The following is a 15,227-nucleotide window of genomic DNA, read 5'->3' on the forward strand; positions in this document are numbered from 1 at the left end:
TACTTCCAGTATATAGAACCAAAAAATCTTTCTGGAAGTGAAGTCTCAGCTTTAGCTCCACCCTCCATCTGAATGACTCACTCTCAAGTTCAGTTTTCTTCGAAAAACAAGCTAAGGGTGTTGCGTTGTGTTTGATTTAACTTGGTGTGTGTGCGTGTGTGTGTGTGTGCGCGCGCATGTGTGTGTGGGAGTAACAAGAAGCTCCCACACACTCTGAAGAAAAAAATAGCCTTCTACGGCCATCCCTCCACCAGCCACACTTGTATTGGTGGGAGCTGCCTCACCACACTCCACCCTCTCTCTGTAAAGGGAAACAGGTGGACTCGGATGGGATGAGTCGGACGCTGTGATTGGTCCAACGGCTGGGGGAGCCTGCAGTGTCCTTCTGCTGACAGGCTGGAGTGATGGGGTGTGAAGTGCTGAAGCAGGCACCACGAGCCAAACTGCATACTGTACACACACACACACACACACACACACACACACACACACCACCTGATCCTTGCGTGAACAGATGTTTCACAATACTGACATGTGGTCCGCTCAGTGGACCCATCCTCATCAGAACTTATCTTCTGTTCATGTAAAAGTAAAGAGTGACTCCTTCTACCATGGAAAAAGTTGATCAGGTGGGAGTTCACAGCTGACAACTTTTTTTGCAACCTATGCCTCACTGGTGACAGTATCTGCTCAGACAGCGCCCTCATGTGGTCAGCACTGCTATATTAATTTTAAAGGGGCAGTATTATGTAAACTCGACTTTTTTGAGCTTTATATGTTGTAATGTTGTTTCCTGATCAAAAACATACCAGGAGTGTTGTTTTGATTCTTTCATGGATGTTTGAGAAATCCTTTAATCTCCCATGGCAACCATTCAGCTGTGAAAAATGCCTGGGCTCCTCCTCAGAGCTATAGTTTCCAAGCTTCACAGAGCATCCCTCATCCACTCTGCTCCTTCAGACTAGCCAGCAGCAATTAGCAAACACCTGGTGGAACTGCACATCTGCTGAGTTCATTATAGCAGCTACTTCTTAGTGCAACACTGGTAAAAAACATTGTTAAAGGATTAATACAAGAGCCATGTTGTGATGACTGTGAGTTTCAGAAAGACCAGGAGTTTTTAAAGAGACAGAAGCCCAATTTTAGAAAGATAATTTACAAAGTCACATTTTTAAGCCTTTTTTGATAGCATTTTTATAACAACAATATAAAACTTTACAGCATTTTTATAATAACCATTGTTATTTTGGTTTAACCATGGTTTAGAACAGGGGTCCCCAAACTACGGCCCGCGGGCCGCATCCGGCCCGCCTCCACATTTGGTCCGGCCCCCTGAACAATACCAGAGAGCATTCAGATTTTTTTTCATTCATTGTATTTTCCGGTTTATATGTGGATTCTTCCTCAACCACCAGGGGGCTCTTTAGCAGGAACTGTGTCCTGTAAACTGTGGGGCGCATTACTGCCATCTGTTGGACTTTTAGGGAACTGCTTGACTTTTATGTTATTTAATCAGTTCGGTTGTTTGCTAACGGTAGAGCAGATGAACACGTGTCTGTTATGAACGCCGCATTCCAGGTTGAATTCTTCGAAGCGATGCCTGTAAGTAGCAGCTAATACTTCTAAACGAGCCTTTATGATAAATTAATATGTTATAGTTACTTTCCTTCAATGGAATATATACTAGTTAGTCCCAGTCACCGTTTCACTCATGGTTTTTGCCCATGTGCTTTCTGGGTAAAATTCAATCGAGAAACGCACGATTTGGTGGGGGTCCGGCCCCCCACCAGAGAAGGGAAAAGCTATGTGGCCCTCACAGGAAAAGGTTTGGGGACCACTGGTTTAGAAGGTTTAGACCAGTCGACTCATCCACTCTTGTCTTCTGTTTCTCACCAGACTCTACGGAAGAAGGGTTTAAACGGCTGTGAAAGCCCCGACATCGAAGCTGACGATTCTGCTGGCCAGAGCCCAGAGTTAGACGACAAGTACTGCAAACTCAACGAAGACATCGATCTGATGATCAACAGGCAGAGAATCTGTGTACGTCTGCATCTAATTTATTTTGCAGAGCGAGTGTATGGTGTTGTTTCATGGAGGTTCTAAAACACTTTTTGGCTTTGGTCCAACAGGGTCTGCCTCCCTCTGGCTACGACATGGGGGTGACCATTCCAGGCAGCAGTCCCAGCGGGCTGCTGTACTCTCACCAAGCCATAGGGGGCGCTGTGGGTAATCACAACTTGCTGCCCATCTCACACTCATCCTTGCAGAGAAACACTATGTCCCCCCAACGACCCTGTAGCGCTGGGAATGCAGGTGTGTTTATACTGACTTTAGCTTTAGGCTAGAAGTTTTCTATGAAGGGGATTGATGAGAATTTTCAAAGTTGGGTTTGTGAGAAGTTAATATCTCACCTACAGTAGATTACATTCTTGGCGTCTTCATTCAGTGTAAATCCAGATTAGCTTGTTACGAGATGGTGAAGCTGAGACCAAAGGCGTCTAGCGTCTTATAACCGTGGGCGGTACTAGGCTGGAGCAAACCAGGGGCCAGTGGCCCTGTAGTGCAGAACCCTGGGACCAAATTTCATTGATGTATATTATTGGATTGGACGACACGTGACTGTGATGAGACACGCATGTGTCATTGCTATGCACTGAGTCAAGAATATTGGTGGTCGGGAAAATGACACAATCACACAAAGAATCTAAAAATCCAAGAGCAATGTTTTGCTCTTAATTGTCTTCACTACAACAGCCAGATAACAAGGTAAAACAGTATCACATGTTATAGGTCAAAAAAAGTTTTAATTTAAATTAAAATAGCAAAGAATTGGGAAGTAGGTTAGCTATGCTAGCTTGACTTTGACAATCTTAACATGTGCTACAGAGTTTGGTGTGTTTCGGTTCAGGAAACCAAAAAATAAGGCGGCCCACACACCTACACTCTAACAGATCATCAGTCTCTTTGACTAATCAACCACAGCTGGTGTTCAGGTAATCATTTATCAATAATAGTGAAAATAAATCATTCCTGAAAACATAAAACTCTAACTGGCCAAATGTTCTGTTGAGGTTCTTATGTTCTGTTATTTGTGTGTTTCTTGGTGTTGAACCCTTACAGACTTGAACATGATCTCTGCTCTGCTGGCGAATGGAGCCGTTGTCAGTTGGTTGCCACAGCAATGTATGTGTGTGGCGTAAATCCGACAGAGTGGGAAAAAAAATCATATAGAATAGGAGCAGTTTTGAGTTGTTTCACAAAACTGGATATGAATTATGAGTCATGTTTTTCCCCCATGATCCAGTCCTTCTAAAGTCCAAATTACATGGATCTTTTAACAGTTTAACCATTGTTGAGAAAAAGTGGGATGAAAACTCTGAATTAAGACGAACATATTGAGACCATTATCTTCTGAGCCTGAAGTCCAGAATCCTAACCAGATGTTTGACCTGGGTCAGTGACTGTATGTCTCCATCTCCTGCAGGGCTGATGGCTTCTGACCTTCCCAACACCGTGGTCTCCAGCGTGGGTAAGGCTGCCTTCACATTCCTCAAATCCACAAATTGCAAGTGGCCCAAACCATCCTCCTTCTGGAACCTATCTGCTCTCCTCCATTTTGTGTTTAACTGTAATAATTTGAACTTTATGATCTCTGACAGGAAATGGCAGCTTCAGCTCCCACTGCAGTTCCCCCAGCCTCATGTCCCCGGCCGGCGTCTCTAAGAACATGCAGGACAAGAGTCCTCCTCACATGGGCATGAGCCACAAGCCTGAGCTCCGCACACTGATGCCGCCCTCCAACAAGTGCTCCATCATGCCAACGGTTTTTATCACACTTCACTGTCTCACTTGGTTTCCTTCTTCTGTCCAGAGACTATTTAGATAAAGACGTTAATAATCAGTTGAGTCTGTGTAAGACAACTCAACCAACCCAGCAGTTTGATAAAACCACTGAGCTAATGACTAATATTTCAACATAAGTGCAGCATTAAATACCATTAAACTATCTTTCTACCACCAAATCTATTTATCCTTACAGCTAAGAAAAATAATTCATCACTTATTATGTTGAATCAATATCATTAAAGGTAGAATAAAAAAAAATGTGTATCATTCAAATGATCAATAATTCATTCTACTTCAGTTCAACCCAAAAACAACCTGGCATTAAAATGGGACTTCATAACATCCAGCAGTAAATAAACAAATACTTAAATGCTTATTTGATTAAATCAAAAAGCTTTAATAGTTCTTAGGTTAACACACCAATATAAACAGCAAACAGTCACTTAGTGTTTCATCTGAATAAGCATTTTATATGAAGTACATTTTAATTAGTTGCAACTCAGGGATGTTCAAACTGCGGCTCAAGGGCCATTTGCTGGTCTGTCAGTGGTAGAAATTTGGCCATTCAGCTCATGGACACTTAATTTTTTTTCTTTTTTTTACTGACAGCCTGCTGAACACAAGCTAACAGTTTTTCAGATTCTGTAAAGAATTAAAGATAAACAAAAATCAAACAACATTGCATGTTTTGCATTTGCATGTTGCAATATTGCAGGTTTAGATAACAAAAAAATTTTAAGTCGCAATAGGATTTTTGTGCTATTAAGTTTCTTTTGTGGCCTTTAAGTACTTTCAACTTGGCAGTTTTGGAAAACAAGGCAGAAGGTTTGGGCATCACTGTTCAAAATAAAATATTACAGCCCTTGACTCAGGGATTTTGAGTCATTTTGTAAATGCAACAAAAACTTGCATGTAAAAAGTGAAGTATTAATTTTCACATAGACACAATTTCATATTCCAACCTGCAGTAAACCTGCGTATGTCTTAGTGATAACAGTATCATAACTTTACAGATGACCATGATCACCTAATCTGACTCAGTTTTTGTTTAGTGTTTCTAATCGTCAAACTTCTCTCTCTTTTTCTCAGAACCAGAGAATAAATCACTCACAGACAGCTCAGACTCTGTCCACTCCTGCAGTGTCCATTGCTGCCTCTGGGATTGGTGGGTATCCCTCTGCCATCTCCTCCTACAGCACAGGTGAGGACAAACAGGCCGCTGTTACAGGTTAAAGGTTAAAGGTCAACCTGACATTGTGTTGTCCTCCCTCAGACTTTTCCCTGGGAAGTGACCTGTCCTCCCTGTCTGGGTTCGGGGGCTCAGGTCTGGGATCGGTGGCGAGCTGGCAGCAGCAGCAGCTGCAGAACCTCCAGCACTCGGCGCTCGGACACATGGGGTGAGAAAACCTGACCAGATCCATTCTGATGGCAAACCGTGGCTTCACGCATAGAACCAAAACAATTATCGCATCATCTCCTGTACTTACAGAAACTTGTGCCAGAACTCCAGCCTGGACGTTGGCGTTCACCACAACCTCCACATTAAGTGCGAGCCGGCCTCTCCTCCCAGAGACCGGAGCCTGGGTATGGGCGGGGCCGGACTCAGAGGAGGTGTCAACACGGCCGGATACGCCCTCGGCGCCGCCCGGGGGCCCCACGAATCCGGCAGTTCCCCCGGTGACAGCGCCTCCAGCTGTGGCAGCTCGTACGAAGGCAGCGAGGAGCGTGAGGATCACCATGGCAACGAGAGCTTCCTGCTGCAGCCGCTGCCCAGTCAGGAGGAACGTCACAGCCCGTCAGTAAAACGGATGAGGCTATCAGAAGGCTGGGCCACATAGTGGGAGGGAGCAGCTCCACAGGAACAGGGGGGAGTAAAGTTACCATATAGTATTATTATTATTATTATCATCACTATCATATTCTCCTTGTACTGAATGCATGTGCTTTATGTTTAATGGTGGTCTGTAGTTGAGACGGCTGGTCTTGCGATGTGAGGTCAGGATCAGCACACATCACCTGAAAAACAAAACTCTCAAGTTTATCTGTGTGTCACAACATTCTGAACATCAATCATATGAAATATTTATTTATTCAAAATCTGGTAAAATGCAAATATGCAGCTTTTTCTGTACCATAATAATAGCTTTCTTCTTGCTATTAAAGCCAGTTAACGATTAATCAATTTATAGATTAGTTGACTGTTATTTCAATAATCGATCAATCATGATTAATCCAATTACTCTGATTAATCATTTCAGCCCTTAACATAACCATAGTTTATCCTTCTCCTGAATTTTCTTTCTGTTCTATTTGGAAAAATAAGCTCACTTTAATCATGTCTTCCCATTATTGCACCCAAAGCTCAAACTTTCCCATAAGAATTTTTTGACACATAAGTAAATCTTGAGAATTTTTGTATTTTATATTTTATTTGTTTGATGTATGCTGATAGATGAGACTTTCGCCTGAGGCCATCCTCCGTGGGGAGGTTTGACGGTGTACATTTACTGCGTGTTTTCAGTGTGTGTTTAGGTAGCGTGGGGATTATAAGTGAGTTTCTCATGTATGCAAGCTAAAGGAGAGGTCAAAGTGAAGAAGTCTGGTACTCTGAACAGTGAAGCTACTGGCGAGTTTGAACGTGGATCCACTCTGATGCTCTCGCTCCACGGCTGTTACACGAGCTGCGTTGCAGGTTCAACACAAACAAACGCTTCAAAATGTATCGTACAATTAAACGAGAACAGGTTAAAGGGCAAAGAAGCCGATGAAATGAGTAGGAAAAGAGTGAAGGAGTAGGGTAGGTGCTGAGCGGGGGATTCTCCACTAACAGAGTAACCAACCACAGGAAGATCCTGCTGGTTCTGTTATTGGAACGGTTGAGGACAGACAGAGGTGTTGAGATGGCTGCTGAGAGGTCTAATGGAGTCAAGGCAACAGGTTGCTTAGGAAAAAAATGTTGTATTAATTTTACTTGGTATTGAGATGCTCAGTTTTTGATGAGCTTTCTGAGTCTGGCGGCAAAAAAAAAAAAAAAATATCCAGATAGTCAAAACATGGGCTGGATATGACAGGAAGCTAAGAAAACGAACCACTACAGAATGTTTACACACAACTTCTCCTCTAGTCCCTACTGACCACTGGTTGTACGTTGAAACCAAAGCTAATGTGACAGTAAAAGCTTAAGTATCAATAGATCTATATGGAAAGCCAAGCTAAGTTGAATATACTGACATCTAGAGGCCATGGTTGAAGTTGCAGCCTCTCTATTTGCAGAGTTGACCGTTCTGACAGAAGCAGAACTGTCAGGCTTGTTTCCTCTACGTCTCTGTGAGCTGCTTTGGTTTTCAAAGAAAATCCAACAAGAAGCAAAATGTTTCTATCAAAAGCATACATTAGATATTTGTCTCTTTGTTTTTTAGAATGGTTAAATAGTTGTCCCCTACATCACTAAACACTCTTCTACTAAGCAGGGGTGAGCATTTATCGTATCGTTGATCATTTATTGTCAAATTTATTGTCATGAATTTTCATGTATTATTGTCTTGATAATTGTCAATTAATAATATTTAAAACCTCCAAAAACTGTCCATATTGTTGAGATTGTTAGTTTTCCAATTTTCTCCACTGATTGTTCATTGAGAGTATCAATAAATCTTAAAATATGATTAAATGTAGAGTTACCTAAAAAAGAAGGGATAAATTGTGCTTATCAGTTTTGTTTATCACAAAATATTGTGATAAAACTGTAAGCCCTCATCACTCACCCCTTCTGCTCAATTCTTCTATTTCCAAAGCACAAAATGACTCAGATGATCATCCAGTTTTTCATGCTTCTGATGTACAAATTGGTCTCCAGACACTAAATAATCCAGTCATTTAAGCTCAGTTCTAAATAGTTTGTTTCCTGTGTGTCTGAATGGGCTCCATGCTGTGTAACTTCCTCTGTTGTGGTTCGTTTTCAGTTTTCTGTCCAGTCCACATGAAGTCAGACGTCAGAGTGACGGTCAGAGTGAGGAGCTATAAAGCCATAACGTACAGAACAGAGATGCTTTACTGCACAAACCTGCTGGTGTGTTTAGAGACTACAGGTTCCTTTGTTACTATAGCAACGGGATGTTTTATTGAACAGTCTGAGTCTCTATATACAGACGCAACAGGAAGCACAAGGTTTTGACGGCTGGTGTCAGACCCGGCTGCTCACCTTACTGGGCTTTTTCATTCACTCAGGTCATTTATTTCAGCAGTATCCCATTACTACTGTACAGTTACAGTAATAGTTACTGTAACTGTAAATGTAAGTACAGGGTTACATTTCAGTTCTGTTTTTTTCTATAAAAACAGAGCACGGCAAATGTCGTCTCAAGGCACTTTATGGCACAAACAGGTCCAATTCATATTCATAGAAATATAAAACCCAACCAATGTTTACATGAACAGTCAAATCATAAGAAGATTCCGATTCAGTTACAGCCTCATTTGACTGTTTATGCACAATACGGTCAGATGTAGTTACATATGGTGACGATTAGTAAAGAGTTTATAACTGTTCTGTTCAGTCATCACCTGACCAGCATTAAGGTCAGAGCTGCAGATCAGGAATCCCAAACCAAACATGGAAAACAAGATCCAAAGAAAAAATCCAACTGAACATTTCCGTCCTCAGTCAGAGAAACTTTTTTAGCTGCTTCTAGATGTAGCAGACTAGGAGATCACCGTTTTATCTTTAAGAAGTCTGACCCGTCGATTCCCATTTTGGCCGGTATCTATCTTTCTATCTGAAAAGTTGCTAAATGTAGCAAGAATGTCGCTGAGTTGGCAACAATTGAGTGACTACTGTCAACATGCAGACATGGTGATCAGGTCTGACAACCAAACATCTCTCACTGCAGAGCAGCAGAGGACGCTGGTTTGGTTTTGGACCTCTGCTGAGGTAGATAAGATCAACTTCACATGTAAATATCATCTGATCTCCAAGGAGATTGGAGCCGATTTATCAGCTGGTTTATTTATTGGCACACCTCTAAAAGTGTTCAGTTATGGTGCTCTGCGTTGACCCTGGAGGTTGGAACTCTGATTTGGGAATGACGTCCTGTTTAGCTTTTGATATTAAAACTCATTAATTCTCTACCTCCAAGTCCAAATAAAACCCCAATAATTTATTTTGATGCCATGTTTCAGCCAGTCTGACACCAGCCACACATCCAGGTTGTTCAAACTGGACATACAACTGGAACTATCATCCCTATTAGAGTTTTCCTTTCGTTTTTCTTTCTATTTTTTTTGTTCTTGTTGTTTTTATTTCTGTGTATTGAAAAGACAGAAGTGGCTGAGGGTTCAAATTTGAATATTTTGGCTTAAAACTGTATATTTGGAGCTCGACCCCTCAGCCACTCTTCACTTTTTCTGCTCTGCGCCTGAATTCTTTTAGAAAATGGTGGAGCAACTCAAATTGTTTTTTTATGAACTCCACGTGGCTGAGGTACTTCTCTCCTCCATCTCCATAAGTCAGGATGGTCGTCTAAAACCTAAAACATGTTAGAAAAAGAAAAAAAATAAAGTCAGGAGCTCATTCCTGGACTCCAGGTGGCGCCAGCTGACTGAAGATGAAAATAGAAGGCTGGCTTTAAAAAGAAAGAGAGAATGTAAGCTAAGCAGTGTGAAAAGCTTCAAATCAAATCTTTGTATTATTTCTGGAACCATTTTCTGTCTGGACTTCTGTCAGGTACCTACAAAGCTCTTATTAAAAAAACATGTTGTACTTAATTTTTCTTTTCATCTGAGCAGGTTGGTGAATCTTTTCTGTACAAAAGAAACGGAAAAGTTTGGCCTGCATTCTCCCCTCATCACATGGTTCCGGATGTACTTAGTGATTGTTAGCGGCATGAGCTGGCCTTTTGTCGCCACCTGACTCACCGACCAACAAAGTGCTCATGGGTTGTCGCAGAACTCCCTCACTCAGAACTGTGGTAGTGTTTGTATTTTGCAGAAAATAAAAATGCTCATGTTTTTGTTCCACATGTCTGATGTGGTTTGTTTTTCTGTCCCTACAGCTACACTTACACTTAAGACTGGACGATAAATCAATAACAGTGTATATCGCGATAGACACGTGATCAGTATCAATAGGTGATTAATTACGTCATCAGTTCGGCTGTGTTTCAGATCTTTTAGCAACTAAAATACTCCCACTTCAAATTGAGAGTTCTCAACTTCATATACTTTAATGAAAACCAGGGGATGAAACATTTCACATAAAACCGATTCCTCTAATGTATTTAATGACTGACACATTTGGAGAGCATTAAAAGAACTGAACACTAGATGGCATCCAGTGTTCACTGCAATCTGCTTGCGATGCTCCTTAAAATAAGTATTCCACATTAGAGTAAGTTCTGTTTATTATAAGTCCGGTTATTTTCAAATAACTCAAAATATCAGCTTCTTAAAAAGCCTTACATTTATGAATCCAAAATTAAGGATTCATAAATGTAATTAATTTTTAATGTTAAAAATTAATTATTAAAAAAATTAAGTTTATGGAAGTCCAATAGGTTGACCTTAAATATGTTAATCACAAGTCTTAAATTTTGTAGTGGCTGGACTATTTGATCTTGCATATTCTATGTAGTTTATTTTTTCTCACTTTTCAGTCAAGCAAAACATTTGATTCACATGCAGACATCACAACGTTCAGTGACTTAAAGCACTTGAGGCTACCGCTAACCAGCTGCTAATTATACCCCTGCCAACTAGCTACCTAGCTTTTTTACCTACAGTATCGTAAGTGTATTTATTGACACTTGGTTGGATGATGTTCTTCGCCACTGACTCACTTCTGTTGCAAACCTATAAGACACTATATGCATTCCGTGTGAAGAAAAATTCAGTCATAATGGTACTAAAAAGGTTTTTAAAAACCTTAAATTTAAGTTGATGACACCTGCAGAAACCCAGCAACTGCTCTGTGGTTAGCGCCGTCCTTGTCTCATCTGAAAGAAGCCTTTCAGACTCAGACTATTACATGCAGGAGGCATTCTCAGCTGGACTGACTGTATTTACAGAAGAGCGATCTCTGGTTGGCATTGACCTCTCAGTCGACTTGCTGTCTCAGTTTACTGCCTGCATGTCTGCAGAAGTGTGTGCAGTAACAACAGAGCGCCTGCTGATGAGAAGCACACCAAACTACTGTCATTCTGTCATTTCTGCACATATGCAGTCAGATGGACAGATGTCATGTCTGTGTGCCGTAAACCGGACCGAGTGTTCGGGCGAAGGAAACGGGCCGAGCTGGGCTTTGTTTAGAAGCCGTCAAGGACAGGCTGTGGTTGGCCTGCAGCCCACATTCCTGCCCAGCACNCTTATGGTGTCAGAGGTGAGCAACATGAGGGAACCTGGACATTTTACCTGTTGCCCAGTTGTATTTATTAAATTAATGAAATGACAGGCAACGTCTGAGATTTTCATTTTAAGAGAATCCAGTATTTGTTTCCTGTTCTTTTATGTTTAAATCTACTTTAGATTTGTGTTCTCTTGTACTTGTACTAATATTTTTTAATGTACTATAATTGAGACAATTTAGAAGAAATATTTATTTGAAATATTTATATTTAACAGTAGGGATACAAATAATTGATTTATGATTAATTATCAATTAATGGTTTATTAGAATAAATAATTAACTGATAACATCTGCTTGGAGCTTCTTTCAGTGTTGTAGTTTGGCGTCATCCAGAAGAGGGCGCTGCTGCTCATCCTTAAGCAGAACCTGTTGATGGTTCTAAGGGAAATAATCATGGCAGTGGCATCCCAGAACAGGAAAGTTAAATGGCCCAAATGCAGCCCAGTTCCTGTTTTGTTATGTTTTATAAATATGTCAAAGTTAATAAAGTGAGAAAACCACAATTTTCTGTTTATTCAGTCAGTATTTAATACAACTGACACAATAATTGCTAAAATATAGCAGATGTACTTCTTTTTTTAAATTCAGGAAATTATGAATAAATATCCATTGATGTTAGAAGGAAGCCGATACAAGACAAAACTCAGGATTTTAAGAAAACGACTGCTTTCAATTAATCATTAGTCAATCGATAATGTCTCTTTAATGTTGGTCTAAAGTTGACTGATCAACTTACGACTAACATTATTCTCTGTTGTGCTGATCAAGTATTTTCCTGATACATATTGAGAATTATTTCCTAAAATTAAGTAGAATGCAGCAACGACTAATAAATTCATATTCTAATATTTAAGAAAATATTCAGACTGATCCTCTTTCTTTGTCCTGAACTGTTAAATAATAAGACATCAGACTGTTTGGATAGAGAAATGTTAAAGGATGGAACAGAGTATTTCCTTTACCTGTTCTGATAATTGATCAGACGAGAGAGAAGATGCTGAGATAATCAGCTGAACTGTGAAGGTTGTGAGAAAAGGATGATCTCAGTGTGTGAAAATAAAGCTTTGTGCTGCATCTGTTCAACACAAGCCGAAGCTGAACTAGAATAATTTATGGAGTTTTAACAACAACAACAAAAAGATCAACTTTTTGTGCTCGGACAGAAAAATGACAGCTTGGAGCTGTGAGCCTGGCAGCGTTTGCAACATTTTGTAGCCGTTGAACTAAACAATACGAGATCTTTGGTCGTTTGTCTTTCAGATGGAATTTCTCAGCGATGGATTCGATAAACACAAGCGGCCAAAAAACCTGACAAAACAGCATGAAACTAGAAACCAGCTGTTAGCTTCAGAAGCATTACTGTACCGGCAGCAGGAAGTTTCTCAGGCGATAAAAAGCGTCACAATAAAGACCTTCTGATCGCTCTCACTGCCTGGGAAAAATACAGGGTTCAAACACAAACTGACCTAAACACTAAAGAGTTTTAAAATGTCTGTAATATATGTGAACATGCGTTCAGTTTATTTAAAATGGACCCACATACTCTGGTGTTGTGGCAGTAAGGCTTTGACTGACTGAAGTGGTCAGGATGGGATCAGACAGAGAGTTTTATTACCGGCAGGAGATTCTCCTCCCTTTTTCTTAATTTGAGTTTTATTCATAACATCCCCATTTAAATCGCTAGCAGCACAGATTTAAGCACCAGCAGGGAGTCTATGTTGGTGAATTTTGCCATGTACCCCCTTTTCCTTTGGATGCCAGAATATTTATAAGGCCAAACAGCCACAACATCATCCCAGAGTTCATCTTCATTTTACTTAGGCTGTTTACCCGCCTTATGGTCGATTTGGTTACATTGGGGACCAAAATTGTTACATTTTCAGCTGCTGTGGTTTGCTTTCACACTGCACTGTGTCAAACCAACCAAACCAGTTGATAAACCTGTTCCCCTGCTCACCTGTGGGGGCGCTGCAAAAAACACCACTGAAGGAAACGACACAAAAACCTCTGAAGACGCTGAGCGCAGCTTCCTTCGCCAAACGTAAACACAAATCAGATTTTAGCTGTTGGAGAATTTCCCTTTTTTGTCTTTGGTAAAAGACCACAAGTCATTTCTTCTGCTAGTGCTAAAATAACACGTTTGTTTTGGTTGTATTTACCCAGAATGCCCTGCGCGTTAGTCCACTTCCTGCTTTTGGACCAAGCTACTGTCTGTTTGGCGTTCACATGCATTTAAGCTGCACCACAGTTCAGTTCAACCAAACAGAGTTGAAGTGGACCAGAGTAGGACCAGAATTTGCTTTTTTGGTCCACATCAGAGTTTGATCACACATTCACACCTCCCCAAACGAACCGGACCTTCTGGACAAATGGACTGAAGTTGGATTAAAGTGAAGGAAGCATGGCCGGTGGGAATGCAGCCTTAAAGTGATGAATCTTCACCAAATGGACATCAGACCACAGACAGACAAGCAGGATGAGTCGTCTCTCCCTCTGCCTCGATCAGAGCTCATTTATGTGAGCAAAACATTTAGGAATGGATGCACATCGTAAACTTTACAACCACTTAAAACGTGGACACAATAAACCTTCAGCCACCATCAAGGTTGATTAAAAAAAATTACCTTAACTCCTGATTAAGACCGACTTGTTACAGGATGAGAGGCTTGGATGGGTAACAGGTGTAATGAATTACATCACCTGACTGATGGATGTAGCTGCAGCACAGGACACTTTGACTGGGCAGATTGGCTCATCAGAGCTGACTTCCCCCATAAAGGTTGGTTTGCTTCATGTTTCTGAGGTCGACTCCTCTTGTTCAGTGATGAATCTGTTGGGTTTCTAACAGATCAGATAAAACCTGAGAGTCTGCAGACAGTCTGACAGTGACAGACGTTACAGTGCGACATACTGAGAATAATGAATGAGGCTGTTTGCTTTGATTCTCACAGTCATTTACTGCATTGATTGTTTGCAGGCTGTATGGACAGAACAGAGGCCGGCTATTGGCTCAGGTCATCACCTTATAAACACACTTGACGCCTCCTCAATACAGTCTCACTGCATCACCACGGATGGATGGAGGGATGGATTAATAATGAACACACACACACTAACACACACACACAGAGGCTGGGTGAGATGGAAACGCTTTAACTGCTTATGATCACTATTAGCTGTGAATCCTCGGCTTTCTGTTGATGTACGAGTTTCATCATCATGTTTTCCACCTAAAGTCGAGATCAATGAGTCGCTTCTGTGCTGCTGAGCATCCAGGTCTGCAGATTAAATTATAATCTGAGTTTAAAGAAGCCGTCCTGACAAAGCCAAATAAAAACAACATTCAGAAACATACTGAATGGGATAGGGTCTGTATTTATACATACATTTCTAATGAATAGAAATACATTTATTCATTTATTCATTCATAAACGTGACTGATCCGTTTACTTAAGCTGGAAAATGTCAAATGATCATGTTTTACAGAAATTTTACAGTTTTTATCATTTTATTTGGTTCGACTGTTTTAATGTTTTTGTGTCTCTTCTTGGTGACTCTGTAATACCAGACCTGCTAACCAGGCTGACGCAGTAGGAACTGGTCCCATCTATAGGTCTAGGTACCAGTCTGGTACTTGTGGGGCCCAATTTGGACCAACAGTGGGTCAAGGTGGAAACTCATTCTGGAAAAAAAAACACTGTACAATTTAAACTAGTAAAACTGTTTTAACTGAATAAAAACTAATTGAAATGCCAGTTACATACACCATTGTTTCTGTGTGCTCTAGATCTATGATGCAGAGGGAACGTTGCAGCACTTTATAGATGGAAACGATCCCAGTAAATCCAGTTGGATGAGGTACATCCGCTGTGCGAGACACTGTGGGGAGCAGAACATGATGGTGGTCCAGTACAGGTAAGAACGTTTGATGTCCTCTGATGCAAAGTTGGCATTTTTCCTAAATTTAACTTTGGTTGTTTTG

General features: G+C 40.8%; 1 protein-coding gene across 2 annotated transcripts in view; it reads left to right on the forward strand.

Annotated features, from left to right (window-relative positions):
* Positions 1-15,227, forward strand: part of prdm6 (PR domain containing 6) — a 104,241-nt gene that overhangs the window by 25,685 nt on the left and 63,329 nt on the right. For both annotated transcript variants that reach the window (XM_015029958.1, XM_015029957.1), the window contains exon 5: positions 15,033-15,160. In XM_015029958.1, coding sequence (XP_014885444.1) covers positions 15,033-15,160 — 128 coding nt within the window. The remainder of the gene's footprint in view (positions 1-15,032; positions 15,161-15,227) is intronic.

Source organism: Poecilia latipinna, unplaced genomic scaffold, assembly GCF_001443285.1.
Source record: "Poecilia latipinna isolate Pla-1442-1.1 unplaced genomic scaffold, P_latipinna-1.0 Scaffold168, whole genome shotgun sequence".
NCBI lineage: Eukaryota > Metazoa > Chordata > Actinopteri > Cyprinodontiformes > Poeciliidae > Poecilia > Poecilia latipinna.